This window comes from Polyodon spathula, chromosome 50 (assembly GCF_017654505.1).
Source record: "Polyodon spathula isolate WHYD16114869_AA chromosome 50, ASM1765450v1, whole genome shotgun sequence".
In the NCBI taxonomy this organism is placed as follows: Eukaryota; Metazoa; Chordata; class Actinopteri; order Acipenseriformes; family Polyodontidae; genus Polyodon; species Polyodon spathula.
In genome coordinates this window covers 1,486,788-1,508,142 of record NC_054583.1, presented here as the reverse complement: position 1 = coordinate 1,508,142, position 21,355 = coordinate 1,486,788, and the positions used below count along the sequence as shown (strand labels likewise).

The following is a 21,355-nucleotide window of genomic DNA, read 5'->3' as shown; positions in this document are numbered from 1 at the left end:
ATACTGTGCTGTCCTTTTGTTATGGGAAACGTTTGTAAAAGTAGTGGAAGACCTTGTACTGCAATCCCTCTCAGCCTCTCTCTGCTCTCCTCCTGTTTCAGAGATGTCAGTGAGATGCTGTCCCTGGCCTGTATCCTCGTGCTCAAGGGAGTGACTTCTGTGTGGAGTGTGTGTCGACCTAACTCAACATCAAGACCCCTACCCCTACCCCCTTCCCTACACAATGTATCTCTGGAAATATCAAGAGATCACTGCGCCTCTACTCCCTACCCCTACCCCCTAGTCTCTACTCCTTACCCCAGCCCCTACTCCCCAGCCTCTACTCCCTACCCCCAGCCCCTACTCCCCAGCCTCTACTCCCTTTCCCCATCTCTACTACCTACCCCCTACCCCTAAAACCCAGCCTCTACTCCCTACCTCCTTCCCTACACACTATATCTCCCTACCCCTACTCCCCAACCTCTACTCTCGACTCCCTACCTCTACTCCCCAGCCACTACTCCCTACCCCCTACCCCTGCTCCCCCACCTCTATTCCCTACCCCTACCCCTCTCCCCAGCCTCTACTCCGTACCCCTGCTCCCCAGCCTCTACTCCCTGCCCCTGCTCCCCAGCTTCTATTCTCTACCCCCTACCCCTGCTCCCCAACCTCTACTCCGTACTCCTGCTCCCCAGCCTCTACTCCCTACTCCCCAGGCTCTACACCCTACCCCTGCTCTCCAGCCTCTACTCTCTACCCCTGCTCCCCAGCCTTTACTCCCTATCCCCTACCCCTGCTCCCCAACCTCTACTCCGTACTCCTGCTCCCCAGCCTCTACTCCCTACTCCCCAGGCTCTACACCCTACCCCTGCTCTCCAGCCTCTACTCTCTACCCCTGCTCCCCAGCCTTTACTCCCTATCCCCTACCCCTGCTCCCCAACCTCTACTCCGTACCCCTGCTCCCCAGCCTCTACTCCCTACTCCCTACCGCTACTCCCCAGCCTCTACTCCCTACCCCTGCTCCCCAGCCTCTACTCTCTACCCCTACACACTGGATTTCAGGCTCATGGTTATCAATATCAAGAGATGGCCAGGGATAAAAGTGACTGAGATCACTGTGCCCTACTCCCTATCCCTACCCCCACCCCCCTTACTCTCAATTCCCTACCTCCCTAACCCCTACTCAAGAGCCGAGGAGGAGGTGCTGAGATCACTGTACCCTACACCCTTACTCCCTTCCCTACTCCCTATCCACTACACCCTACCCTGCACACTGAATCTCAGGGAGTACTACCAGTTATGTGTCAAGATCACTGTGCCTCTACCCCCCCCATTAAAGGGAGGGGGGGAGGAATGGGGTCTGAGGGACCCCAAACTCGACGAGTTTCGCTGCTCTTGCTTCTCAGTAATTGAAACGCAGTCAAAATTTCATCGTGTTTATAGTATATATTTAATATGATATATATATATATATATATATATATATATATATATATATATATATATTATATATATTAATAAAATAATTTATTCCGAAGGCTAGGTCAATGTTCGACTACTTGCTTTTATTGTCAATCCTGGCTGTTGGACGTTTTTTGTCATTTCACCCCCTTTTGCAGGTTCTGATGAAGAAGAGAGACAGACAGCATACATATCAGAGTAACTGGTAAGTAACTGGAATTGATATTTATAGAGCCATCATAAATCTCTTTATTTTTGTTGTGAATGATCGTTCATCTTGCTTTCATTGGAACCCGCATTTAATTGGCAAACAAACAGCGGCAAATGGGAATCGATTTTAAAAAGTTGACTAAACATTATATATTGGTAATTGGTACCCAAGACACGTGAGACCTGTTATTTGATAATTAATTGAAAAGATGCCCAAATTAGGCTCCTTTTTTAAAGTCAATTTTCTATTTGTTTTTTTTTTTTTCAATCGATGTTTTGTAGCAAGGGTGCTGACGGGAATCGTAACCCGATTGCTGGTGTGCGTTTCCAGATCCTAGCGGGGTTTTCAGTTGCGAGGCTCCGGTGTCTTCCAGCGTGATTTCAACCCACTCCCCCCCAGTAAGGAGGTCACAAGCCCCGGCGGCGTGGCGAGATCTTCACCGCTCCCCCGCAACCTTGCCTCCGGCACCGGTCCACGAAAGCGAACTGCACGGGTGGGGTTGAGGTCAGGCGAGTCGGGAAACCATTCCTCCTTCATAATAAAACCTTGCACGTTGGATGGCAACCGCGTCCGGGTGTGTCTTGGCGCATTGTGCCGGCGTCGTGTCCTGTTGAAACACCCAAATCTTCACCGCTTCCAAGACCCGACTCACGTAGCTTTTTTTTTTTTGAGGGGGTCCTTACGTCTAGTGGGAGAAACCCCGGAGAGGGGGGGGACGTCCGTCCCGGGTCACCCCTACTTCTCCGCGTTAAAAAGTATGTGTTTTTTTTTTTTTCCCCAATGCGTATTTTCCCAAAAGCGCATCTGCTTTTGCGCTCGCTGGCTATTGGAGACCCCGCTAGCAGTAGCCGTATTGTTCATGATATTGCAGCTAGCTAGCTAGCGTTGTTGTTGTTAATATGCGTTTCTGTTTTAGAGTCCGGCTGCTTTCTCAATTCCTCCTTCAATATGCGCTGCGGGACACGCCGGGGCTGACGCCGAGGAACCTGCACGGCATCCCGGGGTATTGATTACAAGCACTTTGGATTTTTTCGATTATTATTTATTTATTTATTTATTTTTGCCCCTTTTTTGTCCAGCCGAACTTGCGGCTGAAACGGGTCTCGTATTTTATTTATTTATTTTTAAAATCCGGTTTGCATTCAGCCCGTTTTTTTGCATTCTACCAAAACTCTCCACCGATCCAATTCGTGCACGTCTCATTGCATCGTGTTATTTTTATTTAATATATATATATTTTCACTTCAGTAGATTAATTAGCATGCACGCCAGCAGTGTGGAGGTTATAAATACATGACACAAATATGCAAAGGCTTAATAAAAAAAAAATCCTGCTGTCTTAAACATAATGAATATTCACATCGATCTCGACAGAAACCAAAACTGGCTTCTAATATATCAATACCAAGCCGATAAATTGCATTGATCACTCTGAACAAAGGCTTTTTTGCTGTAGTTGGTTTCATTCATGCCGTTTTCAACACCCACATTCTTTCTGTCGATGTGGAACAAACCAACTCGATTTCAAGGGGGTTTCCGATATTAAAAAGGTGAAGTAACTCATGTTTAGAAACGCACTACCCTTACGTTTCAGTAGCCTGTGGATTATATTTACCACTTCCCTCATCATTGACCAGCATAGCTACATGTATAATATAATTTCTGGACAACTAATAAACTTTAAAAAAAATTATTCCCCGCGACCCCCGTTGGTACCATCCAAAACCTCTCCTGTGACGACCTGCCTTGAGCTATACCATTCAAACAAAGGGAGATACAGTGGGGGGGAAAAAAAAAATACAGATATAAAAAAAAATTCTCTGACACGTTAGATGGTTAATTATTACTATTAATAGTTTTTATATTTTCAATATCTGTTTGCTGTGATAGATGTAAACGGCGGTGTGGCGTTGTCCGTGAATTGAGGAACACGGACTCCCCCTTTTTTTCGGCTTGGCCCGGCCCGCCGCGGGTATAAATTGAACGGCTGAAGGGTTTTTGTGTCGCAGTCTGCGGTCTCGGTCGTAGTGGGCGGTCGCAAGAGAGCAGAAATTTCGATTTTAAATAAAAGCAAACACCCGACAATGGCGTCTAACGGTAAGAATATAACTATTTACCCTTTTATATATTTATATACCCGTGTTTTGTATTGATTATTTCAAGATAACCGTGACATTTTTTTTTTTTAGAAAACGTTCGTAAGGGTTTGGGGTTGATTTATTATTATTATTATTTTTTTTTTCAAAAAAACCCTCAAACCCTGAGAATGAGTTACATTGGTATATTATTATTGCGTCAGTAGCGTATTTAATTTCACTATTTCACTATTGCTATTCGGTACGCCCTGTTAATTACACCCAAAGGCTAAATCTAATTAATTCAATACATCGGGGGCGTGAACGAAGTCTTTATTAAAATTGCATTTAATTTAACAATCCCTAACACAATGCAGCTCTATTAATACTCGCAGTTTTGAATTACTAGCTTTGCTAGATTTATACACACTTGGGCTGTTAAAATGCGTTTAGAAACGTTTGCGTTAGTAAAACGTGTTTTTTTTTTTTTTTTAACGTTGTGCATCGTGATTTAAGGTGCTAAAGATAAAGCGTTATCCTATATAGTTTTATATAACTGTTTTTTTTTTTTTTTTACCGTTTTTATTTTTAATTTGCTGTGGTCTGTTTTGCACGAATTGGGTTAGACCCGCAGCCATTTTGTAACTGCTGTCGTTTCTCCTCCAAGAAAACTAATTTCAATCCAGGCGGCGTTTTTCTTGTCTGACTCAGTTTATGTACAAATAGTCGAAAACCATTTATATATTTAAGTTTGTGACAGCATATTTATTAACACATTTATCAAATGGCTTAGATCTTGCCATCCAGGTGCCCGCCTCTGTCTCCCTGCCATGCTGCTGCAGCCCGGTTTGTGAAATGGAGGCTGTTAGCTTCTCCGGTTAAACCAATTAAATATTCTTAAATGTCTCTTTTTTTTGGCAACATTTACATCTCCTCCTCCTCCAGATGCATTGGTTCGTTCAGTTTGGTGTCTCTCCGCATCCTAGTTTGATTTTCAGCGCATATTATTCCAGGTTTCGCTACGTTTTTTTTCTTAAGACACACCTGAGCTTGTTAGCTAGACACACTGGGGGCTGATCAAGCTGGTAGGAAAACCTGGACTGGATCACACTGCTGTGCAAACGGGAGTCTGATTCCCAGCCCTGCTTGTCTTGAGTGTGTAGATCAGGGCTTCTCAGACTCGGTCCTGGGGACCCCAAGTGGCTGCTGGTTTTCGTTCCAGCTCTTAATTACTCAGCTACACCCTTCATTGAACTGATAATTTGCTTAATTAGACCTTTTTTACTTTTTCAGCTCTTGACCAATTGCATAGTTCAAGTTGGCTATAACATTTGATAAGTAACTTGAACTTTGCAACTGTTCAAGAGCTGAAAACAAGTAAAGTTCTAATTAAGCAAATTATCATAAGAACATAAGAACATAAGATCTTGCTCGTTTGGTTGTTAGTAGCTTATTGATCCCAAAATCTCATCAAGCAGCTTCTTGAAGGATCCCAGGGTGTCAGCTTCAACAACATTACTGGTGTAGTTGAGTAATTAAGAGCTGGAATGAAACCCAGCAGCCACAGGGGGTCCCCAGGACCGAGTTTGAGAAGCCCTGCTGTAGATATAGTGATATGTGCTCCATGTGTGAATTTTGTAGATAAGTAAGTTGACAGTAGATTAAATGAGAGAGAAGGAGAAATGACTGTGCTTTTGAGTTATATACTGTACCATATTTACTGTCTTTGAAGCATGTATAAGAATTTTTTTTTGCTTGTCAACTTATAGTAAGTAGAAATATTGGAGAATAACCCAGTTTTGTGTCCTCAGTCTGCCAATTGAAACAAATAGAAAAATCAATAGTCAGTTTCAAAATAAGGAATCTGCTCAACACATGGCTTTTACGATCGAGTACAGATCAGTGGCAATTAACCCCCACCGCGAAAGCTGCTTTTTGGAAGCAGATTTTATTTTATTATTTTTTTTTTTATACTGAAAACCTAATTTGAAAATAGTGCCGTTGATTTGGTACTGAATTGCAAAGGTGAGGGAAGGATGGCTTTTTAAAATCCACGCACAAACAACAAATGATTTATTGAACACCCTGCCATTTTTATTTATTTTTTTAAATAGTAGACGTACGAGTTTTGGCTCAGCCTTGATTCGCATGCAAACCCAGCCTCGTCTCTCTCTCGGATGATTCCAAACATTTCTCTCTCTTTCTTTCAGATTATTCTCAGACGGCAGCACAAGGGTAAGGATCTCTTTCAATTTTCATCAATTTAGTTGTTGCAGTTTTAATTCTCCCAATTTATCACCAGCAATTAAGTCAAACAGTAACTTTCTCAGAATCTTAAAGCTTAGAGGGAACGCTGACAGTAGTGTGTCCCCCAGTGCTTTCTTCCACAGCAGTGTGGAAGAATTTAAAACTGGGCTTCTCAAACTCAGTCCTGGGGACCCCCTGTGGCTGCTGGGTTTCATTCCAACCCAGCTCTCAATCACTCAACTAGACCCTTAATTAAACTAATAATTAAGCTGATCATCTGGTTAAGTTAGACATTTTTTGTTTCTTTTCAGCTCTTAACAGTTGCATCTCAAGTTACTTAACTGTAATGGCTAACTTGAATTAAGCAACTGTTTAAGAGCTGAAAACAAGTAAAAATGTCTAATTAAGCAAATGATCAGTTCATTGAAAGGTCTAGTTCAGTAATTAAGAGCTCGGGTGGAATGAGAACCAGCAGCCACAGGGGGTCCCCAGGACCGAGTTTGAGAAGCCCTGGTCTAAAACATGCTATATTAAAAACCAGAGCAGTACATCAATAGCTGCCGTCTGTCAATTCCTTGCAGGGTGTTGTAAGCGTCCGGATCACATGCCATATAAAACAAACTTGGAAAACTGCACAGTGAACAAACAGACTCTGTCCTGGGGGGGGGGGGGAATGCCAAAGAATAACTACTTTAGTCCCTCTGCTCACAGATGTGTAAACAGCAGGTGCATCGAAATGGACCCAGTGTGAATCCAGCCTTGGTTCTTTCTTTCCCATAGGTATGGACCTTATGGTGCTCAGACTGGTCAAGGCTATACCCAGCCAGCTGCCCAAGCCTATGGCCAGCAGAGCTACAGCAGCTATGGGCAGTCCTCGGACACCAGTGCAGCAGCTTACAGCCAAGGAGGGTATAGCTCCACCTATGGACAGACCCAGACAGGTGAGTTGCAAGAGTCTTGTGTTTGTTTATTTTTCAATTCGATAATCGTCCTGCGCAAACCAGTTTTTCTTTTATTGGCTTATTGCAATCGGAAGACGAGCGAGGGAGGCCGGTGTCGATCGGGGCTGATTTTCACCCTTCAGAGTGAATTGAGCAGCAGCTGCTTGGGTTTGTGACGATCGCTGCTTTTTCTTCGGGCTCTGTGGAGAACAGCGACCCACGCAATCCCCAGCATGTAACACCAGCCTCCCTCGCCTGATTTTTAAAAAAAAAAAAAAAAAAAAAAAAAAAAAAAAAAAGTGTGTGTTTTTGATGTAATCCTAACTATTTGCGCAGCACTAGTTACTGACCCCCCCTCCCTGCAGTTGGCAGCAGAAATCTCTAATTTAACTGACTTCCGTCTCCCAGGTGGCTACGGCGCCCAGCCTGCCTCTCAAGGCTACAGCCAGTCCAGTCAGGCGTATGGAGCCGCTGGTTACGGGAGCAGCCAGCCCTCCCAGAGCAGCTACGGACAGCAGTCCTCATACCCGGGCTACGGGCAGCAGCAGCCAGCCTCCGCGTCCTCTGCCACCAGGTAAAAAAAAAAAAAAAAAAAAAAACCTACGCCATGCGGTACACAGTCTTGAATGCACTGCTGTAGCAGGGTTCCAGACAGTTCTAGTAGCAGCAGCAGCCAGCCTCTGCATCTTCAGCCACCAGGTAAAACAATGCTCAGCACTAGAGAATCCACACATTACTAAGGCAGAGCAGTGCAATGCAATGCAGAGTTATAGAAAGCCTTCACGCCCTGGATATGGGCAGCACTCTGGGGGAGTGGGGGGGGGGGGACTGTATACTGTAAAGCAGGGGTCTCCAACCCTAGTCCTGGAGAGCCCCTATCCAGCACGTTTTATAGGTGTCTGAACATTATCAGTGGCGTAAGATCTAGAACACCTGTAACAATAACTGAATAATCCTAACTGTGTCTCCTCTGTCTCTCTCCCTCTCCCCCTTCCCAGCTACAGCAGTGGCTCCCAGGCTCCCTCTGGTTATGGGCAGCCCCAGAGTGGAGGTGGAGCCGGGGCCAATGCTGGGGCCGCCACAGGGGGGGGTTATGGCACCCAGGGGGGCTATGCTGGGCAGGGTCAGGGGCAGCCCCCCCAGCAGGGAGGAGCTAGCGGAGGGGGAGGAGCAGCAGGACACTACAGCCAACAGCCCAGCTACAACACCCCTCCACCCCAGAGCTACAGCCAGCAGCAGGGGCAGTACAGTCAAGGAGGAGGAGGAGGAGGAAGTGGGGCAGGAGGTATGGGAAAGGCTCCTTTACTAAACCACACACACTCCAGTTACAGTGCTGGTGGGGGGGCGCCCCCTCCTGGCTCTCAGGCGCACACGACCGGCAGCAGTGGCTACAGCAACCAGCAGCAACCACATCCCGGCTACCCCAGCCCACACCCTGCGCACGCTTACGGGAGCCACCAGTACGGAGCTGCGGAAGGTAAGAGAGGGAGAGTAAAGGGGGCGGGGGAATTCGGGGAATGCAGATCACCCACCACAGCCTGCCTACCTTTTAAAAACGGAAGACGATGAAGTCGTCCTCTTATTTCCTCTGTCTCGCTTGCTCACTCTCTCAGCGCACACTGCTATGCTGTAACTTGGCAATAATTCCTGCTAAATGCTCCCAATTCATGCAAGTGACCCAATAACTTTTTTTTGGGTGGGGTACCCCAAAATTGTTTTAAATACAGAGATTGTGCATGTGAATACACTTGAATAAAGTTTTCTACTTTGCGTGCTGCAGTATGAGGCTATCTGGTGGTGAGGAGAATAAGGTTCCTATTCCTCGGCGACTTGATCCATTCGTTTTTTGACCTGAGTAATTTATTTCTCACCAAAATCTAGATCTACTTTGCAATGGGAGTCTTATGTCTCCAGTTATCTTCTGTGATTTATTTTTATATATTATATAAAATTTTATACTCCTCACTTATTTCAAAAGGAACATGATCTTATTTAAAAACCTAGCGTGAAGGCAACTTGAAAATCCTCTTTGTATTTTTGCTTCAATTCAAATTGTTCATCACTTTATTCAAACATTTGCTGCTATTTGTTTTGTTTTTTTTTAAAGGCAGTGGTTAAATTTTAGTTGTCTGCATTTTAATAAAAACTGGTGACAAGCCTTGAAATAAGACTCCTGTTGCACAGCAGTGTGATCCAGTCCAGGTTTTACTGCCAGCTTGATCAGCCCCAGTGTGTCTAGCTAACAAGCTCAGGTGTGTCTGATTATTAAACTCCTAGAGAAAGCAGGACTGGATCACACTGCTGTGCAACGAGGAGTCTTCCCGGCAGTACTAATGCTGGTTATCACAGGGATGGTAAGAAGACTCATGACCTGTTGCACAGCAGTGTGATCCAGTCCTGCTTTCTCTAGGAGTTTAATAATCAGACACACCTGAGCTTGTTACCTAGACACACTGGGGGCTGATCAAGCTGGCAGTCTATTTCCATCTGTGCGGTAACAGTGTTTTAATCATTGGCCTGGTGCTATTGATACAAGATGACCAGTGACCTCGCAATGCCCATTTCTTTTTCTTGTCTCCCCCAGGGTACGGTCAGGAGCCTCCCCAGATGGGAGGGGGCTATGGGGGTCCCGAATCTGGAGGGTATGGAGGGCAAGACAGCAGAGGCCGGAGCAGGGGCGGTGGTTTTGGAGGAAGGGGAGGATTCGACAGGGGAGGAAGGGGAGGACCCCGAGGAAGAGGGGGCATGGGGTAGGTAACATGGGGCAGGGTGGGTTGTGAGTGAAACACAATTTAAAAAAGGGGTGGGGGGGGGAGATATTGAATGGCAGTTTTTTTTTATATTCAGGTTGTGCTGTAATGTTACTGTTTAATGATCATGCCTCCTAGTGTACTGGACAGAGGGTGACCAGGCAGGATACGTTACTGCAATCACATTTGCAGGCGGAAGCCTAATTTTAGTGTGCGAGAAACTTTAACCCTTTGCGGTACTGTTTCAGACCAGGTCCGACATCAGTTTTCCCTTTCCAGTCCGATGTCATCAAAAAGAAATCAAGTGCAGGTCTCCATTTTTTTTTTTTTTTTTTTTTTTTCATTCCTGAAAGTCTGATAAACATGGCTTATTTTTAAATAATCCTGTCTACACAATTAACTCGCGGGACAGTGTGAAATTGCTTCCCCGTGGTAAGGTCAATTATTGGGGAGACCAAACCTGTGTAACTACAGTGTTCAGTTTCACAGACATGCTTCTGTAACGATGTGCACATCTGGGTTTTCTAAGTGTGGCTTTTTTTTTTTGGGGGGGGGGGGGGGGGGGGATTCACAGCTGAAATCGCTTTTAGATAATGATTTGTCGGGTGAAATACGTCCTTTCTGTAATCCTAATTGGGGAAGTCCAATGGTTTTGAGGTTAGGCTTAAATGGGTTGGCATACTTGCAGAAGGTATAGGATCCATCAGTATATGCATATAATGAAGTGGTGCAAACATGGTTATTAAAATGCAATCACAAATTGCTGCGTATGGGGGATTTGAGTGTTAATGTGACAAAACTTGCATGTGTATTTATAAAACAGAACATGCTTCAAAAGGGATAAACTGTCTCCAGTAGGGACCAGTTGTATGTTAATGAGTGCCTGTCCTATTCAGAGTCCTAATTTTTTTTTTTTTTTTTACAAAATAATTGGTCTGTTATAATTGCAAGTGCATCAGTTTTAACTTTTGTCACTTTCTGTTCCTAAACTTTCAATGACTCAAAACACACACAGCCTTGTTTTTGAAACAGTTTTGTTTTTTATCCCAAAACCTGTTTTGTCAAACTGGTGATCTTTCGTTCACGTAAGAGGTTCTGTCCAGGTCTAACAAACTCTTATTCTGCAAATCCAGGGAGGGAAGAGGGGGGGGGGGGGGGGGGACTAAAATCAAAAGTCTTCAAAGTTCTTGAAATACAGTTTAAATGCAAGTGTGTGCATAGCAGTTTAAACAGGTGTTAGTTACACTGTATTTTACTGTTGCGTTTTTTATGGTGCCTGCTGTTTTCTGGCACCCCTATTGGACTTGTGGTGGTACTGCAGCCACTTTTTTTTTTTTTTTTTTTTTTTTTTTCGATTGGGCAGTAAATATACCGAGCATCAAAAGAAACTTACCCTTGGGTAAAATTCACTAGCTGTGATCGAAAAATGTCCTGTTTCAGAGCAGGCGCAGTGACTTATTGTGCTGACTAACAATTGACATCATGAAGATGCTGCAGAATGATCTGTCCATCTCGGGCAGGTGTTGTGACTCTGGGTCTCCCGGTTGGTGGGCTGTCATTAGCAGAGTGGGTCTGGTTATACCGTCTCGCCGGGTTTGAAATCGCTGGCTGTGAGCGCCCGAGACGGCGAGGCACAGCCCGCTGCCCCAGCCCAGCCTCCAATGTGCAGATCGCACGAAGGCGCTGCTCTCTCGACAGACGTGGCATGGCTTTTATTCAAGCTTGCAATTAAACAGCTGAAATCACTCATATCCAGCGTCCAATCAACTCTGTCGCTGATTAGGTGATTAAGTGCTTCAGTCACCGTCACTTGTGTGTCGTGGTCAAGGATGAGTGATTTAAAGAAACCAAAAACATTTTGTCTGTCCATTTTTTATATACCCTGTATTTCTTTGGTAGATGAATGTGTTCTATTTGTGAAGTTTCTTTTGATGCTCCTTATATGTCCTATACTTTATCCAAACCAGATGGGAGTCAGGTTTTCAGAATGCCTGTATTCTGTGTATTTCTAACAACACCAATGTCAACTTCTGTAATAAACGAGTAAAAGGAAGTTGACCAAACCTGGTTACACCATTAATGATGGCTGCAATTTTAAGGCCAGTCATTCATTGCTACTTCGAGGTTGAATCTGTTGTCAATTTAATTTCTCAGCATGCTGGCCTGCAAGACTTCATGTTTAAGTGGTCTGCACAGATTGGGTATGTCTCCAAGCATGCTGTAATGGTAGCTCCAGTGTGCTTTTGCAATGGGGCTCTTGTAGCAAAATTGCAGGGTTAATTTTTAAAGCCATTGCCAGCATATTTAGCCAATTAGCGGGCTGGGGCTCTGCTTCATCAACTACTGCTGCAGCGTTGCTTCCAACAGGACCGTGTTTGTTTTACTGTCTCCGTCTGAGACTGAGCCCAAGAAGGTTGAGTGAATCGCTCCGGGCCACGCACGCACGCACTCACACACACACAGCGAGTTGGTGGGTGGAGTGGTATTTGAACCAGGAACCTCCCGGTATCAAGCCCTCTCTAACCACTGGATCACCAAGCCTTTTAAAGCAACAGTTTTAAATTGTTGGGGTTATTCAATCTGCAACCTATCTTAAAATTAAACTTTTTTTTTATTCTGGTAAGTTTTCTGTGTTTTACAACTGGTTTTGAAATTTTTTTTTTTTACTTGACCAAAAAAAAAAGTGTTCATGTTTTTGTTTGTGTATTAAACTCTACATTGTGTCCCAGGTGTTTTTTTTTGTTTATTTTTCAGGTTGAAATGAATGGTTTATCGCTTCAGCATCTGCCATAGATAGGCTTGCACAGCACTCGCAAATCAGTCTGTACATGGTGTTCGTTCAGCATTATCGACGGGGCTATACATGTTCGGCTAGTGCATTTCAAACTGCTCCTGTCCTCGTGTATTTCAATAGGGAGCAGTTCACACACTACATTGCTTGTGATACATTGTGACAATGTAAGCATTTGCTATGGGGCTATTTATACACACACACACGAATGAGGTTTAATTGTACATTGTTATCCATGTAAAGCTACAGTACAAATTGTGCACAACACATCCAGAATCTGAGCGAGGACAGGGCTGGAGTTACACACAGCAACGAAGTTACTATGAAGTCACTTTGTGGTATGGGTTTATATATAAAATATGAAGAGGTTCTGCTTTGTTTCTCTCAGCTATTGAACTAGTTGAGAAATGTACTGCCTCAAATTAAGGGATTATTATAATAATCTTCAGATGTGTGTCTTTGAACAAACTGTTCCAGTGTGTAATCAAATACCTGACCTCAGCTAATTGCTCAAGTGTGATGTCTCTTTCCTACCATAGGTTAAATGCATTTAGATATCGGGATTTATTCAGCTTTTAAAATTCATGTAACTATTTTGAAGCCTTCTGTGAAGCTGTATTGCTTTGAGACAAATTTATTGCCCTGTTTTTAATAGCCAAAGTTATAGGGCTGATTTTTATTCTTGTAACTTTGCCATTAAGTATTTTCTGGGCCAAGTTTTAAACAAGCCCATTAATGTGTTTTATAAAGTTCTAGCCCATAGCATTTATTTTTGGCTCTGCATTAATTAAATTAACCCTGGCTGGTATGTACTGCTTGTAAAGGCAGTGGACTATACATATGTGCTTACATACTCTGCCAAGTGACTTCATAGTATTTGTACAACTGGCTCAAGGGAGATTATTAAGGGTTGATTTTGAGGGATCATTTGACGGAAGGACCATGTGGTTTTTGTACAAAGACCAGCTCTCGTCTCGGAGGGGTGGAAGCAGTGCATCAATCTTCAAATCCTTTATTTGTTTTTTTTCGATTTCTCCTTCAGCAGTGGAGACAGAGGTGGCTTCAATAAATTCGGTGGTAAGTGAAGTGTTTAACTTAAACCACAAACGAAAACAAATCTAATTCCATTGTAGTGTATATGAACTTTACTGATCAGTTGTCCTGATGTAACCTATGGGAGCACATTTCTTAAGAGGGTACAAGTTTGAATCGCAGTCTTTCTCTTCCTGAACAATTTTGGTTGACTTTGATAGTGTTTTTTTTTTTTAATATATAAAAGGGTAGTTGCTGGTTTTCGCCGCTATCTCCAGCATGCTGGGTGTGGTTAAATGCAATGTATGATCCACAGAAGGATAATGAAGCAAAGTGTATGTAGTATAGCTTCATTTTATTTGAATGGTCTTTTACTTCAATGTGAACACGTGCAATACAGAAGTCATTGGGCAGATTCCTTAATGGAATCCTTCTGGTGCAAACTTTAAATGGTTTTACCTTTTTTAAAAGTGGTAACATGAGAAGGTAATATACAGAGGTATGATCAGGACTGGTTTAAAAGGGTTTTTTGTAAAACTAATGTAACAAACAAAACTACTGGCTTTTAACCAGATTTGTAAATCTGCATCCCATGGGTTATAGAAGTCTGGCATGTAACCCTATTGACCTACGTGGTTATTCATATATATGCTACAGTCCTGTTTTTACATCGTGCATGTGTCAAATTAAAATGTCATTTTGAATGTGTGTGAGAAAAAAAAAATCCTCAACAGTTGGTGTTAACTTTTCAACATTTTAATTGGTCAATTTGTAAAGAGGTAGGGTGTGGTGAACGAGTTTTAAAAATCTAAGTATTACACGGTGCTGCCACTAGAGGGTGGTGTGGTCAATTAAGAAGGGGAGTGTTCTCAATTTGTCCGAGTAAAAAGGAATGTCTGCTGAAAGATGTATATATACATTTTTTTATATAAAGCGTTTTAGATTTTTTTTTTAAAACTGTTGCAAGTCTTGAAGTGGTAACAGCTAGTCTTAAACTTGGTCATGTCTGGTGGTAGGGGGTTAATTTTATCTATTATAAAAAGACATGAAAAATGAATAAACTCTGCAAATTGAACCTTTTAATAACTTGATCATGCCATATGGTGGTTAGGGGTTCGTGGTCTATTTTAAAGGGCAAAGGATTAATGCACCTGTTGCAAGTTTTGGAAAGGGCTTGGTTTAGTCTTGACTTGGTGTTTATTTTGTGTTTCTTGTGTATTAAACACATTGTACAGGAAGACCGTTCATTTTAAAGAGAGGCTGGTCCTGATAGGGTTAATATCAACACTGCATTTTTAATTTTGCTTCTGAGTAGGTCAGGTGCAGAGGGCTGAGTTACTGATTCAGTAGGTAGGGGGGCAATGCAGTTCATTCAGCGAGTTCCCCCTCAGTGTTATTGGGTTGGGGGGGGTTACAGCTTGGTTGCAAGTCTTGGTCTGGTGTCTTGAAGGGGCGGGGGACTGTGCAGCACCAATAATTTCTAAAAATGTCATTTATTGGTAACTCAATTAAGACAAGGTTTATTTTTACATTACGAAATCTGTATTCCAAAACACCCCCACCACCAAAAAAAGTGTGTATTCCTGAACGTTCAAATGCAATTTCTACATTCTGGAGTTGTTACAGAGGGTGGACTTTTTGAAGCGCACAGGTCTGTGTATCTGTTTATATATTAGACACAAGGTTTGCATCTTCATTCGCTGTGGTTGGATGTCACTTTCTGACCTGGTTTATCAACTCCTGTTTTTGGTTTTCAAAGGTCGCGTTTCAGTATAGAAAGTTACAAAACTGGTTTTAAATGGGACTTGATAAGCGTTACTAAAAATACCTCCATTCATTTCATAGTTGTGTGTTAAGTATCTTTTCTTTTTTTAAAGAGGTCACTTTCTTTTTTGCAATGAAAGTCTTTAGGGTGAAGTACAAAGCTGTGTTTTTTGGTTGGTCTTAAGTCTGAATTAACCAAGGGGGTTACTGGATGTAAGTGTGTGTACAGGGCTTCAGAATATTAGTGTTAAGAGGATTTCAGGTACTGTGGTGTGTGTGTCTGGTCTCTTTTTTTTGTGTTCCTTTTTCTCCTGATCTAAAATCAGTTTATTTCTTTCTTTCTTCAAGGACCTAGAGATCAAGGACCTGGAGGGCCGGTCCCTAGTAAGTATCATAACCGTGACTTCACATAGGAAGGGGGGCAGAATTGCTTTGTGTCCTGGTCTAAAAACTGGAGTTTTTAAGATTATGGCTTCCATTACATGAGAGTAATGTTGAAACTTCGCGCTGATTTGAACGCGGCTCTCCTAGATCAGCACCAACCAAGACGTAGCTTTGCAGTAAACTCATGATCCATCTGCATCAGTTTAATTATTCAATTGATCGGCATCTCTGATCTGCCGTCCTCCAGTTGGGAGGAGTTTAAAGTGGGCTTGTGTCAAATACAAAAAAAAGTATTTAATTTGTGTGCCTTTTAAGGTTTGTAGATTGAGTCTTGTGTGCATTGCATTGAAATGTGTGTAAATACACTCGCACACACCCCCAGACGAAGATGAACTGTGTTAACTAACACTGCTTGATTTTAAAATACATAGTAACACTAGGTGCATTTTTCATGTGTATTACATTACCCCCTCTGATTATTGCAGGGCTGGGAATCAGACTCCTATTACACAGCAGTTTGATCCAGTCCAGGTTTTACTACCATCATGATCAGCCCCCAGTGTGTCTAGGCAACAAGCTCAGGTGTGTCTTATTAAACTCCTAGTGAAACCAGGACTGGATCACACTGCTGTGCAGCGGGAGTCTTATTCCCAGCCCTGCTGGCTGCAGTAGTAGCAGTGTTGTCCCCTGTCTCCTCACACGTGTGTGTCTCTCCTCTTCCCAGTGCCAGAACAGGATAACTCTGATAACAACACGATATTTGTGCAGGGCTTGGGGGACAGCTGCACTGTGGACTCTGTGGCTGACTTCTTCAAGCAGATTGGCATCATCAAGGTACCCCCAGACTATAACTAATAGGGGTGTAACGGTATTCTCTCTATACGTATTGCTAAACATCAAGGTACCCTAGACTTTCTATATAAATAGGGGGTAACTGTACCCTCGTCTCACAGAAGGGGTTGAGGGGCGGGGAAAGAGTGTGGAATGAAACCTCTGGGAATCTGGCTAGACGGACTAGCCTTCCTCCAGCCAGCTAGCTCAAGGTCTTGCAGCGGTCAGCAGAGAGGTTATACAGTACTGTTTCTGACAGCATCCAGTCAATCCCTTCCTCTGCTTCAACTCTTGGGCAGCATGTTTCCAATGGGTTCCCAACCCTTTATGTGAAAAAATAACTCTTTCTTCCCTCTGTTCTGAATGTGTGTCAGCATCCATGTGTCTCTCTCTCTCTCGCCTTTTCCAGATTAACAAGAAGACTGGCCTGCCCATGATCAACCTGTACACTGACCGGGAGACCGGGAAGCTGAAGGGGGAAGCGACGGTCTCTTTCGACGACCCTCCCTCTGCCAAAGCAGCTATAGACTGGTTTGATGGTACGGCAGTCTCTTATCTCGTGTTCCGTCTACAGGTCTGGTCGATAGTTTCAGCATCTAGTTTTAGGGTTGATTTAAGAAATTAACATTAGACATTCTCGCTTGGTACCATAGTTACATAGATGTGGCCAAAAGCTTTGCATCGCCATGAATTTTTGGATTGGTTCATCTTTATCTAGACAGATCTATCCTCTTAAACTACAAAATGATATTGCAGAAGTCTACAAGAAGCCATAATAGTACAGTAGTATTTCATGTTAGATGTCAAGTACATAGTGTTATTATTTTGAAATACATGTGATTTTTATTTGGCAGGTTTCATTCAACTTCATGAAGCAAAATTAGTACTTTCTATATAGTGGGGGGGGGGGGGGGGGGGCAAAACTTCTGGTCCTAGCTGTGCATTCGTAGACTAGATTCTTTGGTTCGTTTATCAATGGGAAGGGCTAGGGGTGAGTTTCTAACCCTGCTCAAACTCCTGGCTCCTGATCATTGCAATATTAATACTAGACTTCATTGAGGGGAGCTCTGAACCCCAGGCCTGGGTGCAGCAGCAGCAGGTCGTGTGAATTTGTAACCCTGCTCAAACTCCTGGCTCCTGATCAATATTCCTAATTCTCTCCCCCCCCCCCCCCAGGCAAGGAATTCTGTGGGAATCCAATCAAAGTTTCCTTTGCTACCCGCCGGCCAGACTTCGTGAGAGGGGGCGGGAACATGCGAGGGGGACGTGGCAGAGGAGGCGAGTAGCCAATTTATAAGAGATCTTTTCAGACTGCCGTTGCATCAATATCTGGGTGTTTCAAACCTAAATCTATGAAGTTTTAAAGAACTGCTAAAGCCTGTTTTGAAATGCATTGAGAGCAATCCCTGGTCTTGTTTGCAGTGTGATTCTGTGTGTTGTGTGGCTCCGAGATGGGGTGTATACGTGGAGTCTCTGTGTTTTCTCTGCCTCGTATTCACACCCCTTTTTGCCTTTGATGGCCTCTCGTTTTTAAAGATATGCCTTTTCGCTCTGAAGGGCCCATGGGAAGAGGTGGGTTTGGGGGAGGCAGAGGAGGCGGCGGTGGGGGGGGCTTCCCCAGCAGCAATGGAGGGGGAGGCCAGCAGAGAGCCGGGGACTGGAAGTGTTCAAACCCGTGAGTATACAGGGAAGGGAAAGAAACGCTTTTTTGAAGGGTCAACGTTTGGGGGTTTTTAATATTCCATAGTGTGGTGTTTTTTTTTTTTTTTTAAACCCTCGTATTAGATTTTGAGTCTATTTGATCCAACTCTAGATTCCAGTTAGCTTAAATGTTTTTTTTTATTATTCTGTATAATATTTGACTTCCTAAGTTGAGGTCATGAACTTATACACAGAAAACAGAACCTTTTGAGGTGTCTTTTAGAACAGGTCATGCGTACAAATAAGAACACCAGTGCACTGCACACTCTGTTTTACACACTGCAGAATTATTTTTACTTGGCTGTATTTATAAAGTGTGTGGATTTTGTTTCTCACCATGCAGAGAAGTTCATTGGCACGGTTGGTTTAATAGCATCTCAAGTTCAGACTTGACTGAAGTTTGCTTTTTGCAGAACCAAAAAGTTCCTGGAATGAATCAAACTGCTTAGCAATCTGCCATTTTTTATTCTGTCTCTGTTTTCAATTTAAGTGCTTTATTGGCATGACTATTTTTATTGTCAAAGCAGTGATGGCTAAATTCCATCTTTTACAATTTACTTTTAAAACATGTACATAAAACACAGTATACTACAAATGCATCACTATATATTATATAATAACATTGTATTCTTCTGTCTTGCTGACCTACAACACTAGTATTGCCAGAGCAGCTGCACAATAAAAACGTGTTTTTGTGTTTTGCAGCGTTTGCGGAAACCTCAACTTCTCCTGGAGAAACGAATGTAACCAGTGCAAAGCTCCCAAACCAGAGGGGGCTGGCGGGCCCCCTCCCATGGGGGGTGAGTGTCTGCCTGTCCCGCTCGGTACAGCTGTACTGCTTTGATATAGAGAGGCGCCCCCAGTTCCTGATGTGGGGGGTAGCTACTGAGAATGCTTTACATTCAAAAGCAACAGCGCTCCGATATAGTTGAAACTGTGGAGGAACTATACAGTGGGTAGTAATGTAACGAATGTTGCATAGTGCATGAGGGTGCATAGTAATGTGCAGGCATAGATCAGGGCTGCTCAGCCCTGGTCCTGGTGGGCTGCTGTCCCTGATTAATTGGACCAGTTAAGCTTCTAATAAGCACTTGGTCCAGTGAAGTGATTTAGGGTGCAGGAGGGACAGGGACAGAACAAATAACCAGCAAGGCAGTGGTCCCCCAGGACCAGGGTTGAGTAGCCCTGGAGTAGAGGTTAATGTTGTGGTTCTCAGTCCCGGTCCTGGGGGACCACTGCCTTGCTGGTTTGTTCAGACTGTGCTCTCAACTACTTAACTGAACTAATATGCCTGATCTGAGCTCTTAAATTATTTTAAGTGGACGGAGAGTTCAAGTTTAAGTATACAGTTGTGTAAGGAACTTGAAATCCTCCAGTTTCTTCTAAGCTACACAATTAAGTCAAATTAAGCAAGTTATTGGTTCAGTAAAGTAATTGAGCTCGGTTGGTGCCCCAGAACCAGGATTGAGACCCACTGAGGTAGTGGCTGCTGTGTAAAGCATATCGATATAACGTGATGTGTAGAGCAGGGATTCTCAAACTCGGTCCTGGGGACCCCCTGCTGTGGCTGCTGGTTCTCATTACAACCGTGGTCTCGGTTACTCAACTAGACCCTTCACTGAACTGATAATGTGCTTAATTAGACCTTTTTTACGTGTTTTCAGCTTTTAAACAGTTGCAGTGCAGGTTACTTAACTCTTACAGCCAACCTAGTGTGCAGCTGTTCAAGAGCTGAAGACAAGTAAAAAGGTCTAAGCGAATTCAATTAAAGGTCTAGTTAAACAATTGAGCGCTCGATTGGAATGAAAACCAGCAGCCACAGCAGAGGGGTCCCAGGACCGAGTTTGAGAAGCCCTGCTGTTAATAGTGAAAGCTGTGCAATGCATTAATGAGGGAATGTCGCTTTGCCACTCTGCTGTCTCTCTCCTAGGCGGTTTTGGGGGTGATCGCGGTGGCCGAGGAGGTTTTGACCGCGGTGGCTTCCGGGGGCGCGGTGGAGACCGGGGGGGCTTCCGAGGAGGGAGAGGGGGTGACAGGGGGGGCTTCGGACCTGGCAAAATGGATGGCAGGTAAGAGACTCCCGTGCCGCAATCTTCAGAATAAATCCGGGGTGTCTGTCCGGTCCTCGAGGGCCGGAGCAGAGTTTTCATTCTAGTGCAAGCTCTCTTTAACTTCAAAATCAATTTTCAGTCCAGATGTATTCCAGATCTTATTGTATTACAGTTAAATGCACTTGATTCAAGGTACCATTGAGACCGGTGGGAGAACTGTTAAATGTGTCCAATTAATTAAATTAGACCAGTGAAGTGATTTGAGCGCTCTGGTGGAACGAAAGTTGTGCAGTGCCCCTATATCGGGGCTTCTCAAACATGGTCCTGGGGTCCCCCTGTGTCTGCTGGTTTTCATTCCAACCCAGCTCTCGGTCTAGTTGAGTAATTGAGAGCTGGGTTGGAATCAAAACCAGCAGCCACAGGGGGTTCCCAGGACAGAGTTTGAGAAGCCCTGCTATAACCCTTCCCTTGCAGTTCTTTCATAGTAGCACTATGCAACTGTGCTATATAATATTTTGATAGTGCTTGAATTTGATAATTGTAATACCCCTTGCTTTATGTGGTATAGTTTTATAGTTGCACAGTGCCTGAGTTTGTTTTGATGTTTTGGCTTAAGTTCTGCTTTACGTTTTGTAAAGCTAATGTAAGTTTGTGTTCTTTCAGAGGTGAACACAGACAGGACCGGAGAGACAGACCTTACTAAACTCTGAACACTCACCGGGACCATGGTTTATTTTTTATTTTTGTATTCTGTGTTAAGTTTGCTGTTCTAGTCCTGTTTTTTGAAATGTCTTTCTGTAGAAATAAAATAGTTGTACCTGCTTCATCTGCCAGAATTTAACAGTTGTCTGTGTGTTCCCCCGTTTTTTTAAAACAAAACAAAAAAAAATCGGTTTGAGTCTCAATGTGTTTGTCATTTAGATATGTAAAATATTTGTATTAACATCAAAGGCATCTCAAATTCGTCTCTTAGGGAGAGGAGATCTTGTTTTTAAATGAAGCGAACTGCTGCACAATGCAGGCTACATAATATCTACTGTAGGTTAGATTGTGTAGTGTGGAGCAGGGGCTGGGACAAAGTCAGTGCTGCATTGTTTTAATTTTTGGTTGCTAAAATCTAGTTTCCAGCAGTGGAGG

General features: G+C 43.5%; 1 protein-coding gene across 3 annotated transcripts; it reads left to right on the top strand.

Annotated features, from left to right (window-relative positions):
- The first annotated feature begins 3,665 nt into the window (after positions 1 to 3,665).
- On the top strand, positions 3,666 to 21,044 carry LOC121306854 (RNA-binding protein FUS-like). 3 transcript variants are annotated; one of them, XM_041238826.1, is made up of 15 exons: positions 3,666 to 3,748; positions 5,937 to 5,961; positions 6,754 to 6,914; positions 7,323 to 7,488; positions 7,913 to 8,391; positions 9,499 to 9,664; positions 13,501 to 13,532; positions 15,600 to 15,635; positions 16,360 to 16,469; positions 16,876 to 17,005; positions 17,643 to 17,744; positions 18,003 to 18,141; positions 18,873 to 18,967; positions 20,098 to 20,236; positions 20,882 to 21,044. In XM_041238826.1, exons 1-15 carry the CDS (start codon positions 3,736 to 3,738, stop codon positions 20,919 to 20,921), a joined length of 1,833 nt encoding a protein of 610 aa, XP_041094760.1. In that variant the 5' UTR covers positions 3,666 to 3,735; the 3' UTR covers positions 20,922 to 21,044. The 3 variants fall into 3 exon arrangements, with proteins under 3 accessions (XP_041094760.1, XP_041094759.1, XP_041094761.1); XM_041238825.1 differs by having other exon boundaries at positions 13,498 to 13,532; XM_041238827.1 differs by lacking the exon at positions 20,098 to 20,236 and having other exon boundaries at positions 13,498 to 13,532.
- The last annotated feature ends 311 nt before the right edge of the window (positions 21,045 to 21,355 follow it).

Bases quoted from the DNA above. Each gene is read 5' to 3' on its own strand.
- LOC121306854 (XM_041238825.1), top strand. The intron at 13,533-15,599 runs GTAAGTGAAGTG...TCTTTCTTCAAG, and splicing joins TGGCTTCAATAAATTCGGTG to GACCTAGAGATCAAGGACCT. The intron at 17,745-18,002 runs GCGAGTAGCCAA...TCGTTTTTAAAG, and splicing joins AGGGGGACGTGGCAGAGGAG to ATATGCCTTTTCGCTCTGAA.